At 47.8% G+C, this 15000-nt stretch overlaps 1 protein-coding gene across 3 annotated transcripts in view; it reads left to right on the forward strand.

Annotated features, from left to right (window-relative positions):
• The window catches only part of ehd3 (EH-domain containing 3), a 29135-nt gene that overhangs the window by 14048 nt on the left and 87 nt on the right, over nucleotides 1–15000 (forward strand). For 2 of the 3 annotated variants that reach the window (XM_083688604.1, XM_083688605.1), the window contains 4 exons: nucleotides 3512–3565; nucleotides 6722–7134; nucleotides 12370–12534; nucleotides 13388–15000. The exon at nucleotides 13388–15000 is cut by the window's right edge and continues 87 nt beyond it. In XM_083688604.1, the coding sequence (XP_083544730.1) occupies nucleotides 3512–3565; nucleotides 6722–7134; nucleotides 12370–12534; nucleotides 13388–13915 (1160 nt within the window). In that variant the 3' untranslated portion in view covers nucleotides 13916–15000. The remainder of the gene's footprint in view (nucleotides 1–3511; nucleotides 3566–6721; nucleotides 7135–12369; nucleotides 12535–13387) is intronic. The other variant, XM_083688606.1, reaches the window with a different exon arrangement.

Consider the following 15000-nt stretch of genomic DNA (forward strand, 5'->3'; position numbering starts at 1 on the left):
GTATCTGCATGTACACTCTGCTGTTTTGTTCCCTCTCCCACAGAGCGTTGGCCTGAGAAGGCCTGGATTAATGGAGCTGAGTAATGCCTGTGTCTGCGTGTGGTGGAGCTAGTGTTTGGCAGCCTGGTCCCCCTCTCTCTCTGTCTCTCTCTCTCTCTTTCTCTCTCCCTCTTTCTCCCTCTCTCTGTCTCTCTCTCTCTTTCTCTGTCTCTCTCACTCTCTCTCTTTCTCTCTCTTTCGCTCCCTCTCTCTCTGTCTCTCTCTCTCTTTCTGTCTCTTTCTCTCTCTCGCTCCCTCTCTCTCTGTCTCTGTCTCTCTCTGTCTCTCTCTCTCTCTCTCTCTCTCTCTCTCTCTCTCTCTCTCTCTCTCTCTCTGTGTTTTAGCAGAACAGAGTCTTGTATCTAATACCACCGCAGTAGACAGGCCTGGGGAGTGTCTTCACAGCTGGCGGTGTTCTTTAATGTCTTCATTTGCATTCGCTCCCCTCAAGTTGCTGTCTCCAAGCACCGATGACCTGCTTTAAACCCGCAGGGAGGGGTTAAGTGTGTTTGAAACAGGTGGCGTTAAGAACCAAATGCTTCCTACTTAGTACTTAATACTTTCAAGCACCCCTGTCCAAGCTGTCGAGAGTTGGCTGGTGACAAGACGCTGTGGGTACCGGGGCGCTGATGTCTTAAGACTCTGAACAAGCGTGCGGCATATATCTCTGTCCTACTGCTGCGTAATGGCAGTATGAGCACAAGCAGGAGGGCCATCTGTGTGTGTTTAGGAGAGGGAGGGAGGAGAGAGAGAGAGAGAGAGAGAGAGAGAGATACCATGTTTGGTCTGTTCTCTATCCTCTTATAGCATGCTCTGTAGCTGTGATTCTACCAGGGGAGGCTAGTGGAGGTAGACATCGGAGGACGGGTTCATTGTAATGCATGGAATGGAATGAGGAATGGCATCAAACACGTGTGTTTAAGACTACTGCTACTACTATGAGGCTTCTGCCCCCCCCCCCCCCCCCCCCCGTGTGTGTCTCAGTGCTGTATCAGTGGCCGAGGTAGTGGTAGAGTTCTGTAGCCTAGCTGTAGTGCTACCTATCCCCTTGAGTGTCTTAGTGCTGTATCAGAAGTTTAGGGAGTGTTCTGTAGCCTAAGTAGCTACCTATCCCTCTGAGTATCTCGGTGCTGTGTCAAAGGCCTGGCAGAGGCACTCTTGTTAGCATTAGCAGCTGGAAGGCTTCGCTGACATCCAGCCTGAACCAAACCCTCTCCCCAGAGAAGCCTCCCTCTACTGGGCTCAGACCTCCACGACGCCAGACTGTCCTGCAGTACCTCCATATCCTTGGGAAAACAGCACCAGCCCAGACCAATTATAGCGATTATGATGTTATATGATGTGTGTGGCAGACACCCCCATACTAGATGGTTTGCACCTGTTCGTCCCCACATTATGACGTGGTACAATCCAGAGAGCTCCCAGCAGCTCGGCCTTGATTCAGCTTTATGATGTGAAGATGATATTTTAGCCTGCGAAAAGCTCAGAATGCGTCTTGGAAAACATTGACACTGAATGAAAAGTCAACTGATTGTATGAATGTTAGTCCACAAAATGCTTGTTGCATATGAATGACAGTATAGAGACGGGCATACTGTAGGCCCTCACAATAGATTTGTTCTTCTCTGTTGCCTAATTGGAGAAGGTCAGAATATGACCAAACTGCAAGGCTCACCCTCCGCCCTTCCAGCAAAACAATAGTCATGTTGACCCCATGCCTGCTCTAAGTGAATAAGTATCTGATTCTCATAACGAAGGGCCTGAGTTCCCATGACAACCAATAACACACACTGAGGTCAAGGTAGTCAGCAGCGGTGTGTGTGTGAGTGTGTGTGCGTGTACATGCGCGCGCACGCGTGTGTGCGTGTGTGCGTGTGTGTGTGTGTGTGTGTGTGTGTGTGTGTGTATACATGCATGCGTGCGTGCGTGTACATCCATCTGTGAATAAAGACCATCCCTCACCCGTGGGACCACTATTGAACTGTGGTAAAATGGCAGATTCCTGGATCTGGTTTTCTTTTCTAATCAATCTCTTCGGTTTCTAAAGCCCAAGCGTAGACTCAGTCATAGCTAGCTAGTCTAGATGATTGCGTGGTCAGTTCCAAGTCAGTGAGGTGAAGAGAGAGTGGGTGGGAGGTTCTCTGAGACCTGCAACCCCTCGCTCTGACTTGAGGAAGGACAACCTCACTCTCTCCATGTAATGAATCAGCACTAGAGCAGAGAGAACATTGGTTCCAGGTCTGTGAACTATGACTGCTTTCATTTCTCGCCATGGAGTAGTGTTCTCTATCCAACTCCCATTTCTATGATTCTTCCCAGATCTATACTGTGCGGTAGGTTGCGTACAGGGGAGGCTGATGGAGCCCCGCCCTCTTCTCCCTCCACCGGCCTCCCCTGGTTGCAGACTGCCTGTAAAGTCTATCCTCTTTCATAGTTTATAGTGGAACCACTTGAAATGTGACAGCTCTTTAAAACTGGAAGAGCGGTCGTTTAACCGTGACTACTGCGCTCACCCATTCAACATTGTTGTGTCGAACACAGGCTCTGTCTCACACGAGAGTGTTGCCATAGCAAATAAAGTGCATAGGCCTGCACTCTTGGAGTGTGTGTGTGGATATGAACACAGCAACTAAACCTACCTAGCTTTCAGACAGTCAGCACAGCTGTGTTTATACTGAGTAACTGTATGTGTGTGTGTGTGTGTGTGTGTGTGTGTGTGTGTGTGTGTGTGTGTGTGTGTGTGTGTGTGAGAGAGATTGAGAGAGAGAGAGAGAGATAGGTGTGTGTAATAGGCCTCAGGACCAGTCCTTGACTGTCTCCTTATTGAAGTCTGACCCTCTCTATATGATTGAGTGTGTTTTTATGACCATCCTGTTCTGTATTCAGAGATCTGCCGTCTGACTGACAGGCCTGCCTGAGACCTGCTCTCCTCCGCTCCTCTCTGGTTGCTGTGGTAACCCCAGGAGAAATGGAATGGCAGTCATATACACTGGTCTTTTTTTACGGTGTGATCCTTGAATTGTCAAAACACAAAAGGCGTTCTACATGAAAGTTCTATCAGTGTCTGTCTACTGACAGGATAAAGAAGGAATGTGTGTTTTTAGTTCTGGACATCATATTTTTACATCTCTCCTCTTCCCTCAAATTCAACCCTGTGTAACATTGTCTATCCATCTCAGTCTGAACAGGGGGAGGAAGTGCAGGAACCTATTAAGCTGTATGACGTCTTATTACAATGTATGTGTCACAGCCCTGTCGTCTCCAGTATAGGACACAAGCCAGGACTACACCAAGCCCCGAAAGCCCTTTTCCTGTCCATCATTTCATTTTCAGTGAATCCTCTTTCTTTTCCATCATTTCATTTTCTGTGAACCCTCTTTTGTTTCGTTTCCATCATTTCATTTTCACCGCCATTTGTGTGTGTGTGTGTGTGTGTGTGTGTGTGTATGTCTCTCTCTCTCCCCGTGTACAGCGGTTAACGAAGATGGCGCTGGCTACAGCTGCCTGCGTCGATGCCCGTACGGAGGTATTGTAGAGAATATGGCCGTACTACCCTTCAAGGCGTGGCAGCAGCGTTAACCTGCCCCAGCGCAGCTTGCCTACTCTATAGACCCCTATGGGCCTCTATAGGGTTCCACCACAGCGCCGCGTTAAGCCAGACCTGTCCTGATATAACTGGGTCTCCAGACAACTGACATTAACCCTTTTACTCTTGCCTATCTATCTATCGTTGTATAATCGCAGCCGTTAACGCCATGGTATCGCCCCCGCCTAATCCTCCTCCAGTTTCACTGCTCTTATTGTCCTGCCTTTACCGTGTTCTGGTCCTTTCTACTGACTGGCCACTCCCTAGATCTGTAGCAGTGGAGGCTGGTGGAGGTAGAAATCAGAGGACCGGCTTCTTGTAATGTACGGAATGGAATGAGGAATGGTGTCAAACACAAGACGTGTTTGATACCATTCCTCATTCCATTCTGTGCATTACAAGGAGCCGGTCCTCTGATTTCTACCTCCACCAGCCTCCCCTGGTACAAGAGGTATTGCCCACTGCACATAGTCAAGGAGAGAGACGCACCGTCTGTTCAGCCATAGGCTCCATAGCAGGCCGCATACAGAAGCAGGTCACAATAAAGCCCCATAGTGAAACTGACAAATCAATAGGGATGAGGCCTTCTCTGTCTCCATCTCCTGTAGGGTATGGGATTCCCCCCCTTTGTGGAGAGATAGCTCTATCTATCTGTCAGCCATGTTCCATATCCTATGCCTGGTGATTTGAACCTTTAACACACTAATACACTCCCTCCCATCTCTGGTTCTCTCATTCCGAAACCTTCTGTCAATCTCTAGGTATCTCCGCCCTGAGCACAGCTCGAGGGAATTCCAAGTTAAGGAAGAGTGCTGCCAAGTACACCTGTCATTGAAGAAGACTTGTCAGGTGCTCTGTGATAGGCCTATCATTGAAGAAGACTTGTCAGGTGCTCTGTGATAGGCCTGTCATTGAAGAAGACTTGTCAGGTGCTCTGTGATAGGCCTGTCATTGAAGAAGACTTGTCAGGTGCTCTGTGATAGGCCTGTCATTGAAGAAGACTTGTCAGGTGCTCTGTGATAGGCCTATCATTGAAGAAGACTTGTCAGGTGCTCTGTGATAGGCCTGTCATTGAAGAAGACTTGTCAGGTGCTCTGTGATAGGCCTGTCATTGAAGAAGACTTCACAATAGTGCTTCACGATAGGCCTACAGGTGTTGCAGTGGATAGAACTGTGTCCAGCATGTCCTGGTATTTATATACACTGTATCTCAGCACAGTATCTCTTTGATTCCAGATTGACTGGATTGATACAGTACTGGACTGTACACGTTGCATAGCTTGTCTGTTTTACAGTGACCCCTCCACGGCTCTTTATTCAACAGTATTTTACAAAGCGTTTTTTTATTCTGTCAGACATATTTATTCTACCTATTTATTCTACCTATTTATTCTACCTTCTATCACATGTTATCACATGCACACACGCACACACGTGCGCATGTGCAGACACACACACACACACACACACACACACACACACACACACACACACACACTTTTGGTCTCCAATCTGTTTGAGAACAGCTTGTGGGTTTTATTGGTAGTGTATGTTATTTGATTTCACTACGTGATCCCCAGCCAGCCAGAGTGAGGAATGGAACAGAGAGGGGTGCCCAAGGTGTCTGACTGCAAGCCTGCTTCTAATTAACAGAAATAATAGAAATCGTAGTGTTACCATATGGAAACTCCTCTGTCATTACAATGGCAGTCTGTCTTACCTTTTTGTTATTTTCTTTCAATACATATAGCTAAAAATGACATACATAGCACTAAATAACACAATAGGTCTATACATCAACCATCTAGTGAAGAGAGAGAGAGAGAGAGAGAGAGAGCAAGAGAGAGAGAGAAAGAGAGAGAGAGAAAGAGAGAGAGAGAAAGAGAGAGAGAGAGAGAGAGAGCAAGAGAGAGAGAGAAAGAGAGAGAGAGAGAGAGAGAGCAAGAGAGAGAGAGAGCAAGAGAGAGAGAGAAAGAGAGAGAGAGAAAGAGAGAGAGAGAGAGAGAGAGCAAGAGAGAGAGAGAAAGAGAGAGAGAGAGAGAGAGAGAGAGCAAGAGAGAGAGAGAAAGAGAGAGCAAGAGAGAGAGAGAAAGAGAGAGAGAGAGCAAGAGAGAGAGAGAGAGAGAGAGAGAGAGAGAGAGAGAAGATGGGGGTAAATACTTGCTGCGCCAGGCATAAGAGAGAGAATGACAGAGAGAGTAGTCTGAGAGCTGCTATTCCCCAACGGACCGCTTCCCTGCCTCTCTGCTTCTCGGATCGCCGCCTCCAGATTAGGAGGATAATTGCTCCATTAGATTAGGAGCCATTTGGGGGAGAGCTTCGTTCTCCTCGTTCCTCCCTGCTCAACTCCTGTCTCTCTCTCTCTCTATTCTGTGTTGTGTGTGTGTGTGTGTGTGTGTGTGTGTGTGTGTGTGTGTGTGTGTGTGTGTGTGTGTGTGTGTGTGTGTGTGTGTGTGTCTGTCTGCTACCACGCTGTCTCTCTCCATGCCATCTGCTGGGCTGAGACTGTGGCAGGAGAGGAGAGTCAGTGGCTCAGTCATCTACTGAGTGTGAGACCTTTGACCTTTGACCTAGGCTAGCGCTGAAGGCCCATGAGGACCAGAGAAGGGGGGGGGGGGGGGGCACTGAGAGAGAAAGAGAGAGAGAAGGAGTCCTAAAGTGTGTCTCAATAGACCACATAAGCTTCCCGTCCTCATCACTTTTGTGACCATCCATATTGCTACTAGTTTGATCTGCTCTCAGGGGCAGTTTCCTGGGCTTAGATGGAGCCTAATCTTACACTAAAAATGTGCTCAAGTGCCTCTCTGCTACACTCTAAACACAAGGATCTAACTCTGCTTTCTGGTATTTGTGCTGTGCTGTGCAGCGCTTTGTGGGTCCTGTTTAGCAATAGGAGGGCTTATCATTTCATAACAGTCTCCAAGTCGTGTCACTGGGCTCCACTTGGCTGCTCTCTGTCTCTCTCTCATCATCCAAGAGTCTGTCATGTGAAGAGGTGACGGATGTCTGTTCTCTTGGTCGTCGACCCTGTCTCTCTCCCACCTCCTCACCCCCTCCCCCGCCTCCCCCCAACCCGCCCCCCCCCCCTCTCTCTAGGCTACGACTTCGCCGCCGTGCTGGAGTGGTTCGCCGAGCGCGTGGACCGCATCATCCTCCTGTTCGACGCCCACAAGCTGGACATCTCGGACGAGTTCTCCGAGGTGATCAAGGCGCTGAAGAACCACGAGGACAAGATCCGCGTGGTCCTCAACAAGGCGGACCAGATCGAGACGCAGCAGCTGATGAGAGTCTATGGCGCCCTCATGTGGTCGCTGGGGAAGATCGTCAACACGCCCGAGGTCATCCGCGTCTACATCGGGTCCTTCTGGTCACACCCGCTGCTCATCCCCGACAACAGGAAGCTGTTCGAGGCAGAGGAGCAGGACTTGTTCAAGGACATCCAGTCGCTGCCGCGCAACGCCGCGCTCAGGAAGCTCAACGACCTCATCAAGAGGGCGCGCCTGGCCAAGGTAAGCTCCGCCCCCCCCCCCCGTCTCTGCACACGTGCACACACATGTACACACCTCACTCCCATGTGGCACTCATACTGTACTGTACATACACACACACACACACACACACACACACACACACACACTCGCACACACACACACTCACACACACACACACACACACATACACACACTCGCACACGCACGAAATGCACACACACAAACACACACACACAAACACACACACACACACACACACACACACACACTCGGACACACACGCACACAATATTTCACTACAGCTATGAATAGAGGCCCTTTAGATATCTGTCCCAGTTATTTTGTGCTTTTGGTTATGGACAGTGTTTGATTTGTCTTTCATCTCCTCTCAATGGAGATAAGTAGGAATGTTGAAAGTGATGTTAATGTATGAAGGGGGTTGCTGTTGAATCTGATACTGAAGCCTGGTAGACCAGAAGGAGCTATATCACAGGTGACGCACATTGCAGGAGTAATGACTGTAGCACTCCAATCACTCCCACTTAGTTAGGATGCCATCAGTCTCCTTAGGGAACATTGTGTGTGTGTGTGTGTGTGTGTGTGTGTGTGTGTGTGTGTGTGTGTGTGTGTGTGTGTGTGTGTGTGTGTGTGTGTGTGTGTGTGTGTGTGTGTGTGGTGAGGGATGGTACAGTGGCTCGACTGAGACAAAATTCCTTCACAGTTGAACAGCACTGTAATAGAGTAATAAAACATTTATGACACAGAGCAAAGAGAGTCCCACAAAGTTAATTATCATTAACAGGCCTTCTCGCTTTGGCCTAGACTTTGTTAGGAAGAGGATATGAAGGAGGTATGCAGTTGGTCACGGAACACACAAGACTTCAACCTTGGATATCTCATAGGTTTTTGGAAAAATATTGGACTATGATTTTTGCCAAGACGTGGGAGCATTGTTCATTTTTAACATGAGTCATCCAGTTTGGTATGAAATTCATTGTTTTTAGGTTATGGTTTACTGATAGCTGATAAATACCTTCGGACAATATTGCTAATGTTACAGCGTAGTAACATTGGTATCTGTGTTATCTTAAAAGGAGTCAGTCCACAAGGAGGGCTTTGACCCAAAAGGGTTTATAAGTCTTCATTCTGATGAACAGTATTTTCCAGCCAAGCTCGGCAGAGTGAAAGCCACAGATCTTCCAGCCCTGAGGTTCTTACTATGAGCCCATATGTACAAGGTCTGGATTTGAACGGAGTTGCACAGTTTAGTAATAGGAAGAACAGAACAAAATAAATCAAGCATCAACAGTGCTGTATACAAGTTCAACGTTTGATAGAAGGATAGACAGACAGACAGACAGACAGACAGACAGACAGTTAGACAGACAGTCAAGCAGTTAGACAGACAGACACACAGACAGACAGTTAGACAGACAGACAGGCAGGCAGGCAGGCAGGCAGACTGACTGACTGACTGACTGACTGACTGACTGACTGACTGACAGACAGACAGATAGTCAAACAAACAGACAGACAGACAGACAGACAGACAGACAGTCAAACAAACAAACAGACAGACAGACAGACAGATAGTCAGACAAACAGACAGACAGACACACAGACAGGCTGACAGATAGTCAAACAAACAAACAGACAGACACACAGACAGGCTGACAGATAGTCAAACAAACAAACAGACAGACAGACAGACAGACAGACAGATAGTCAAACAAACAGACAGACAGACAGACAGACAGATAGTCAAACAGACAAACAGACAGGCAGACAGACAGATAGTCAAACAGACAAACAGACAGACAGACAGACAGATAGTCAAACAAACAAACAGACAGACAGACAGACAGTTATTGATGTCTGGTGGTCTAGCGGTCTATGAAGCAGCAGTCCATCGACCTGTCCCCTCTGTTCAACAGCAGAACGTCCAGGTTTACAACCACTGCTGTGAACCCAATAATGGATTTCAATTTTGTGGAGCATGCATGTATGTGGAGCTCCACAAACACCAGGGAGAGGTTCCTGGAAATGTGTATGGGTGTGTGTTTTTACCCTCACACACACACACACAAACACACACATGCACACACACACACTCACACACACTAACAGAGTGATTAACAATCCGCTTAATGCCAGCTAAATGAATAAACTCCCTATGGTTACATGTTAATCAGTCTCTCAGACAGCCAGGCGAACCACCATCTCCCTCTTTTTCACTCTCTCCTCCTCCCTCCCTCCCTCCCTCCCTCTCTCTCTCTCTCTCTCTCTCTCTCTCTCCCTCTCTCTCTCTATCTCTCTCTCTCTAACCTAGTCATGACCACATTGCATTGTCACCAATTACCATGGCGTCTCAGACAAACTAGATTTGGAATGTTTTCACCCCAGACTGAGGTAAACAAACGTATGCGTATGTGTGTGTCTGTGTGCGTGTGTGTGTGATCAGGAACAGTGAGCGTTTAATTGATGAGGTTGTCAGAATTCCTGGGATGTCCCTGGGCTTACGGTGTGACTCCAACTGGATCCAGATGTGGGAGTGTCTGTGAGAGGGCCTTGGAATGAGCTCGGGGAGGGATGGAGGGATGGAGGGATGGAGGGATGGAGGGATGGAGGGAGGGGAGAGGAATGGGAGAGGACAATGGCGGGATGGACCCAGCCCCAGTTTGTGTGACCGAGTGTGTGTGTGTGTGTGTGTGTGTGTGTGTGTGTGTGTGTGTGTCTGTGTGTGTGTGTGTGTATGTGTATGTGTGTGTGTGTATGTGTGTGTGTGTGTGTGTGTGTGTGTTGTAATTTTGGACTAATATGCAGAGAGACCTTGAGAGCTTGGAGAGAGAAACTCTGACTCATCGTCAGTGTCTGTTCCTATAGGCATCAAGGCTGGTCTGATGTCCATTGGCAGGGCAGCTTTCTCCACAGGGTCTGCAGGCGTAGGGAGGAAACAATGGTCGAGATCCTGCATCACTCTCTTCTGACGAGGCTCACGTTTCAGAATCCCACAGCACAGAGAGGCTCGAGGACGGAAGGGTTAGGAAGGCTCGCCCTCGCCTCGTAGAAGCCCAAATATCAGACTCTCGTCTCGACTTTGTCTCCTGCGGCGTTTAGGTCCTAACGCCTAATGGAACATAATGAGGTTGTCATCAGAGAGCCCAGCGGAACAGAGGAGGGGAGAGGCCTTTGTGTTGTTAATGCAGAGGAAAGAGAGACGAGAGAGATATTGAGGGAGAGAGAGAGAGAGGGAGAGAGGGAGGGAGGGAGGGAGGGGGGGGGGGGGGGGGTGGCTGAGCGAGAGATGGAGAAGCGTGGGAGGGGAGAAGAGAGAGAGAGAGAGGGATGAGAGAGGAGAGAAAACGCACAGGGAGAAGAGTCTTGTTCTGAGGCAGGGTAACATTGATTTGACATGTCACCTGAGCTGGGGTTGTTATGCTATTATGTCATCCCCATTACAGCAGCTTAACTCTGGGTTTTCCCTCCTGTTAGCCTCAGGTCAGTGTGTGTGTGTGTGTGTGTGTGTGTGTGTGTGTGTTTGTTGGTCTTCTGTTGAATAGACTACAGGAACCACTTTACATGGCCTGCCCTGCTGATGCCACTGGCAGTGTCACAGCAAAATGTCCTGTATGGGGTGTGATTGTGTGTGTGTGTGTGTGTGTGTGTATGTGTGTGTGTGTGTGTGTGTGTGTGTGTGAGTGTGTGTGTGTGTGTGTGTGTGTGTGTGTGTGTGTGTGTGTATGTGTGTTTGTGCATGCATGCATGCGTGCTTGTGCATGTGAGTGTGTGTACGTGACACCAGCCCCAGTACAAGGAGTCACCCCTGCCAAGCAGGTGGTTACCTTGGGAGGAGATGGCCCCCCTCGGCCCAGGGCGCTTCCCTATTCCCCAGCTCCTACCCTATGCCTGTCCTGTCCTGACCAGGGAGCTGGTCCTTCCTCTGCTGTCAGCAGCAGTGTGCTCACCCATCCGTCTGAGGGAAACGACAGCGCTGTGTTTCCACTGTCAGAGATGGTGACTCATATAGTGTTAGTAGTCATGGTCTCTCCTGAGACTAACCTGGTCATGTAAGGGTTAAGTGAATAGAAGCGTACGGATTGCCCTGCCCCCCCGTCGTACGCACAGACACACATGCATAGGCACACGCACGCACACACTCTCACACACGCACACACACACACACACACACACACACACACACACACACACACATACACACACACACACACAGACACACACACACACAGACACACACACAGACACACACACACACACACACACACACAGACTCACACACAGACACACACACACACACACACACACACACACACACACACAGCTCTCTGTTACATTGTTGAATTGCTGTCTCGTATTATTAGTCTCATCAAATTCAGCTGACAAAGTTGGAAGCAACTGTTGGGTTTCAAATAAAGCATTGTGTGTCCTGTCCTAATGTCCAACAATAATATAAAGGCCTTTGATTTAATTTGCCTTTCTGTGCTTGAAATCTTAACTTTCAGTATCTCTACGTGTCTCTCAAGTCCTCTTTCGTTCCACAGTGAAAATGTACATAACATGTGGCAAATAAGTGTGTGTGTGTGTGTGTGTGTGTGTGTGTGTGTGTGTGTGTGTGTGTGTGTGTGCGCGTGCGTGCGTGCGTGCGTGCGTGTGTGCTGTGGTGTGTGTCTCCTTCCTCCCTCCAGTTCTAGGAACGAGTAAGGAAAGGGAACTACTTTTGTTGTAGCAGGATATGTTACCTGACACACACACATACTCATAAAACTTGTTTTAAGTGCCACTTTCCTGTTTGAATGTCCATAAATGCCAGTGCGTTTATTTGCTTTCCTGTGTGAACATTCATGCAATTATTTCCAGTTTCAAGGACTATAGAGTGATTATGAGACATTTATGACTTCATGGCTCGACAGATCTTCGATTGAAATGTATGTCTGTCTCTTTAAACATTAGAATCTTAGTTCATTAGATTAATTTGTTTCAGCCCAGCACGAGCACACCCGATTAAACTAATCAAGGTTTTGATGATGGGTTGTTTAGCTTGATGAAGTGTGTTAGCGCTAAGCTAGAACGAAAGCCTGCTCACCCTGTATTCTCTCTAGGGTTTAAACCCAGCACTAAGCCCTCGCTATTCCACTCTAACAGTGATTCTGCTGTATATCAGGTCTGTCTTGCCAATGTGATTTTGAATCTTAATAAGACAACCTGTATCGATAAAGGACATGCCTCTCCCCCCAGGTCCATGCCTACATCATCAGCTCTCTGAAGAAGGACATGCCCTCTATGTTTGGGAAGGACAACAAGAAGAAGGAACTGATCAATAGTCTGGGAGAGATCTACAGCCGCATCGAGAGAGAACACCAGATCTCTCCTGGGGACTTCCCCAGCCTCAAGAAGATGCAGGTCAGAGATCTATCTCTATAGATATCTCTATATACGATCTATGGTAATACTTGACTTAGAGCCTACAGTTAAAATGCGTTCACCGTGCATTCTAACACCTGTTATAAGCATGCATGGCTCCATGATACTGTCTTATATTATCTCAGAATGTTACTGAGATCTCATTAGCCATTTTTTCAGTCAGACTTAAAAAAAAAACAATGAAAACCGTCTCCACCTGGTTTCACATCCTGAGCTGAGAGATGTTGCTATTTCTGTGTTAGAAAAACAAAGTGCTCATCAGGCCCAGGTGGACTGCGGGTGGTTAAGTTGATTGGATGATCAAGTTAGCCAATCAAATCAGTGCCTTTTTGTCACAAGGCTCAAAGAGGAGTTTCTCAGTAGGGCAAATCACATCTGTCTATAAGCCTTCAGTACACAGAGTAATCAGATTGGTTTACACTTCAAATCAGCCCAGATTGGGTTCTTTATCCTACAATCAAGCACTCTCATCAAGTTCTCTTGCTCTTGGTAAACAGAACAGTGTGAGTCATGTGGGTAGTGGTGATGTCATGTGGGTAGTGGTGATGGATTTTAGTCTTTCACCTCGAGGTGTTATAGTGTGGTTTGTCTCGCCCTCTATAGTTATAGTATCTCTGCCCCCCCAAAAACAACCTTTTACCATACCTTGGTCAGTACACCCACCTTTACCCCCCCTCACATTACCACTGCCCAAAACAAACACATTTACCTGTTACCATTACACTCACCTTGGACCTGCTCTCATGTTTACCCTCTTCACCCCTAATCTCTTACCTTTAACCTTTGAACCTGTGCTCTCTAACCCATTCTCTCTCTGCTGCGCCCCCTACAGGACCAACTCCAGTCCCACGACCTCAACAAGTTCCAGCCTTTGAAAATGAAGCTGCTGGACATGGTGGACGACATGTTGTCCCACGACATCGCTGGGCTGATGGTGCTGGTTCGACAGGAGGAGACGGCGCGGCCCAATCAGAAGGTGAAGGGCGGGGCCTTCGACGGGACCCTCAACGGGCCCTTCGGCCACGGCTACGGCGAGGGCGCAGGCGAGGGCATCGACGAGCTGGAGTGGGTGGTGGTCCGAGACAAGCCCATGTACGACGAGATCTTCTACACGCTGTCGCCGGTCAACGGGAAGGTCACGGGAGCCAACGCCAAGAGGGAGATGGTGAAGTCCAAGCTTCCCAACACGGTGCTCGGAAAGATCTGGAAGCTGGCGGACATAGATAAGGACGGGATGTTGGACGACGAGGAGTTTGCCCTGGCCAATCACCTCATCAAGGTCAAACTGGAGGGTCACGAGTTGCCTAGCGACCTTCCGGGACATCTCATCCCCCCTTCCAAGAGGAAAATCCCTGAGTAGACGCCCCAGGGAGAGGAGGGAGGGAGGGAGGGGGTGTCGGGTTAAGGGGTGGGGAAATGAAATTGAGGAGAGTGAAGGATATTGGGGAGTGTGTGTGTTTGTGTTTGGGAGGGCGGGAGGTGAAGTCATGAGGGATGGACGATTGAGCTTCAACAAGAAACAAGAAGAAAAGCAGAAACTGTTCTAATAACTCTGTGGGTCATGCTTAGTGTGGGAGCAAAAGAGTGACCGTGTTGGCTTGCCCTTCTGATCGATGTGTGTTCTGTTCTGTTTATTTTCTTATTGAACTGGATATAAGGGTTGTGATGATGGTTCAGCTTCGGGGGGGTGGGGGGTTGGGAGGGGGGGCGGGACTGATATGACTCAGACACCTGCATGCCATATAATGTTTCATCCCACAAAGACTTTGCTCTGTGACACAAAAAGCTGCATTTATCATCCAAGGAACCCTCTGTCTCTCTCTATCTCTCTGTTTAGCATAAAACAATTTGTTTTCTTGTTTTGTTTTTCATTTCAGCCTGAACTGTACGTATATATATATATATATATATATATATATACACACACACACATATCCACCCTGGCAGAAAAATGGGCATGTTTAAAAAAATAAAAAGAGAACTAACGTCAAATCCTAAATCTTAATAATCCTTGTACTGATAATAGTTATCACCTAAAATATAATGATGGTCAAATGTAGTGGTATATGAATCCTCTCTATAAGTAGGTAGCTAGGTATAGTGATCTTTTCTTCTCATGAACAGGCAGCATCATACTGAATGCAAGCCCTTCATAGCCTGACCAAGAGACTGTTACAACTGTATAGCCGTCGCGTAGGAAACCTGACCCGCACTGAGTTGGTATGGTAGACTTTTCAATGTATAGTGTTTAAAACTGCCTTCTAGTCATTAGTATCCCTGTCAGAAGTCTGTATGTTAATACCTATTTAACCTTTTATTTAGCGTACTTATGGAATTCCAAAATCATGTTTGTCTCTGGGGAAAAAAGAAGCCTCCAGCTTTCCATAGACGAGGAGTTGAACTGATGATGAAGATGGTGATGTTTGAGTCGTGTTCTGGCTTTCC

The sequence above is a fragment of the Argentina silus genome (assembly GCF_951799395.1).
Source record: "Argentina silus genome assembly, chromosome: 17".
NCBI lineage: Eukaryota > Metazoa > Chordata > Actinopteri > Argentiniformes > Argentinidae > Argentina > Argentina silus.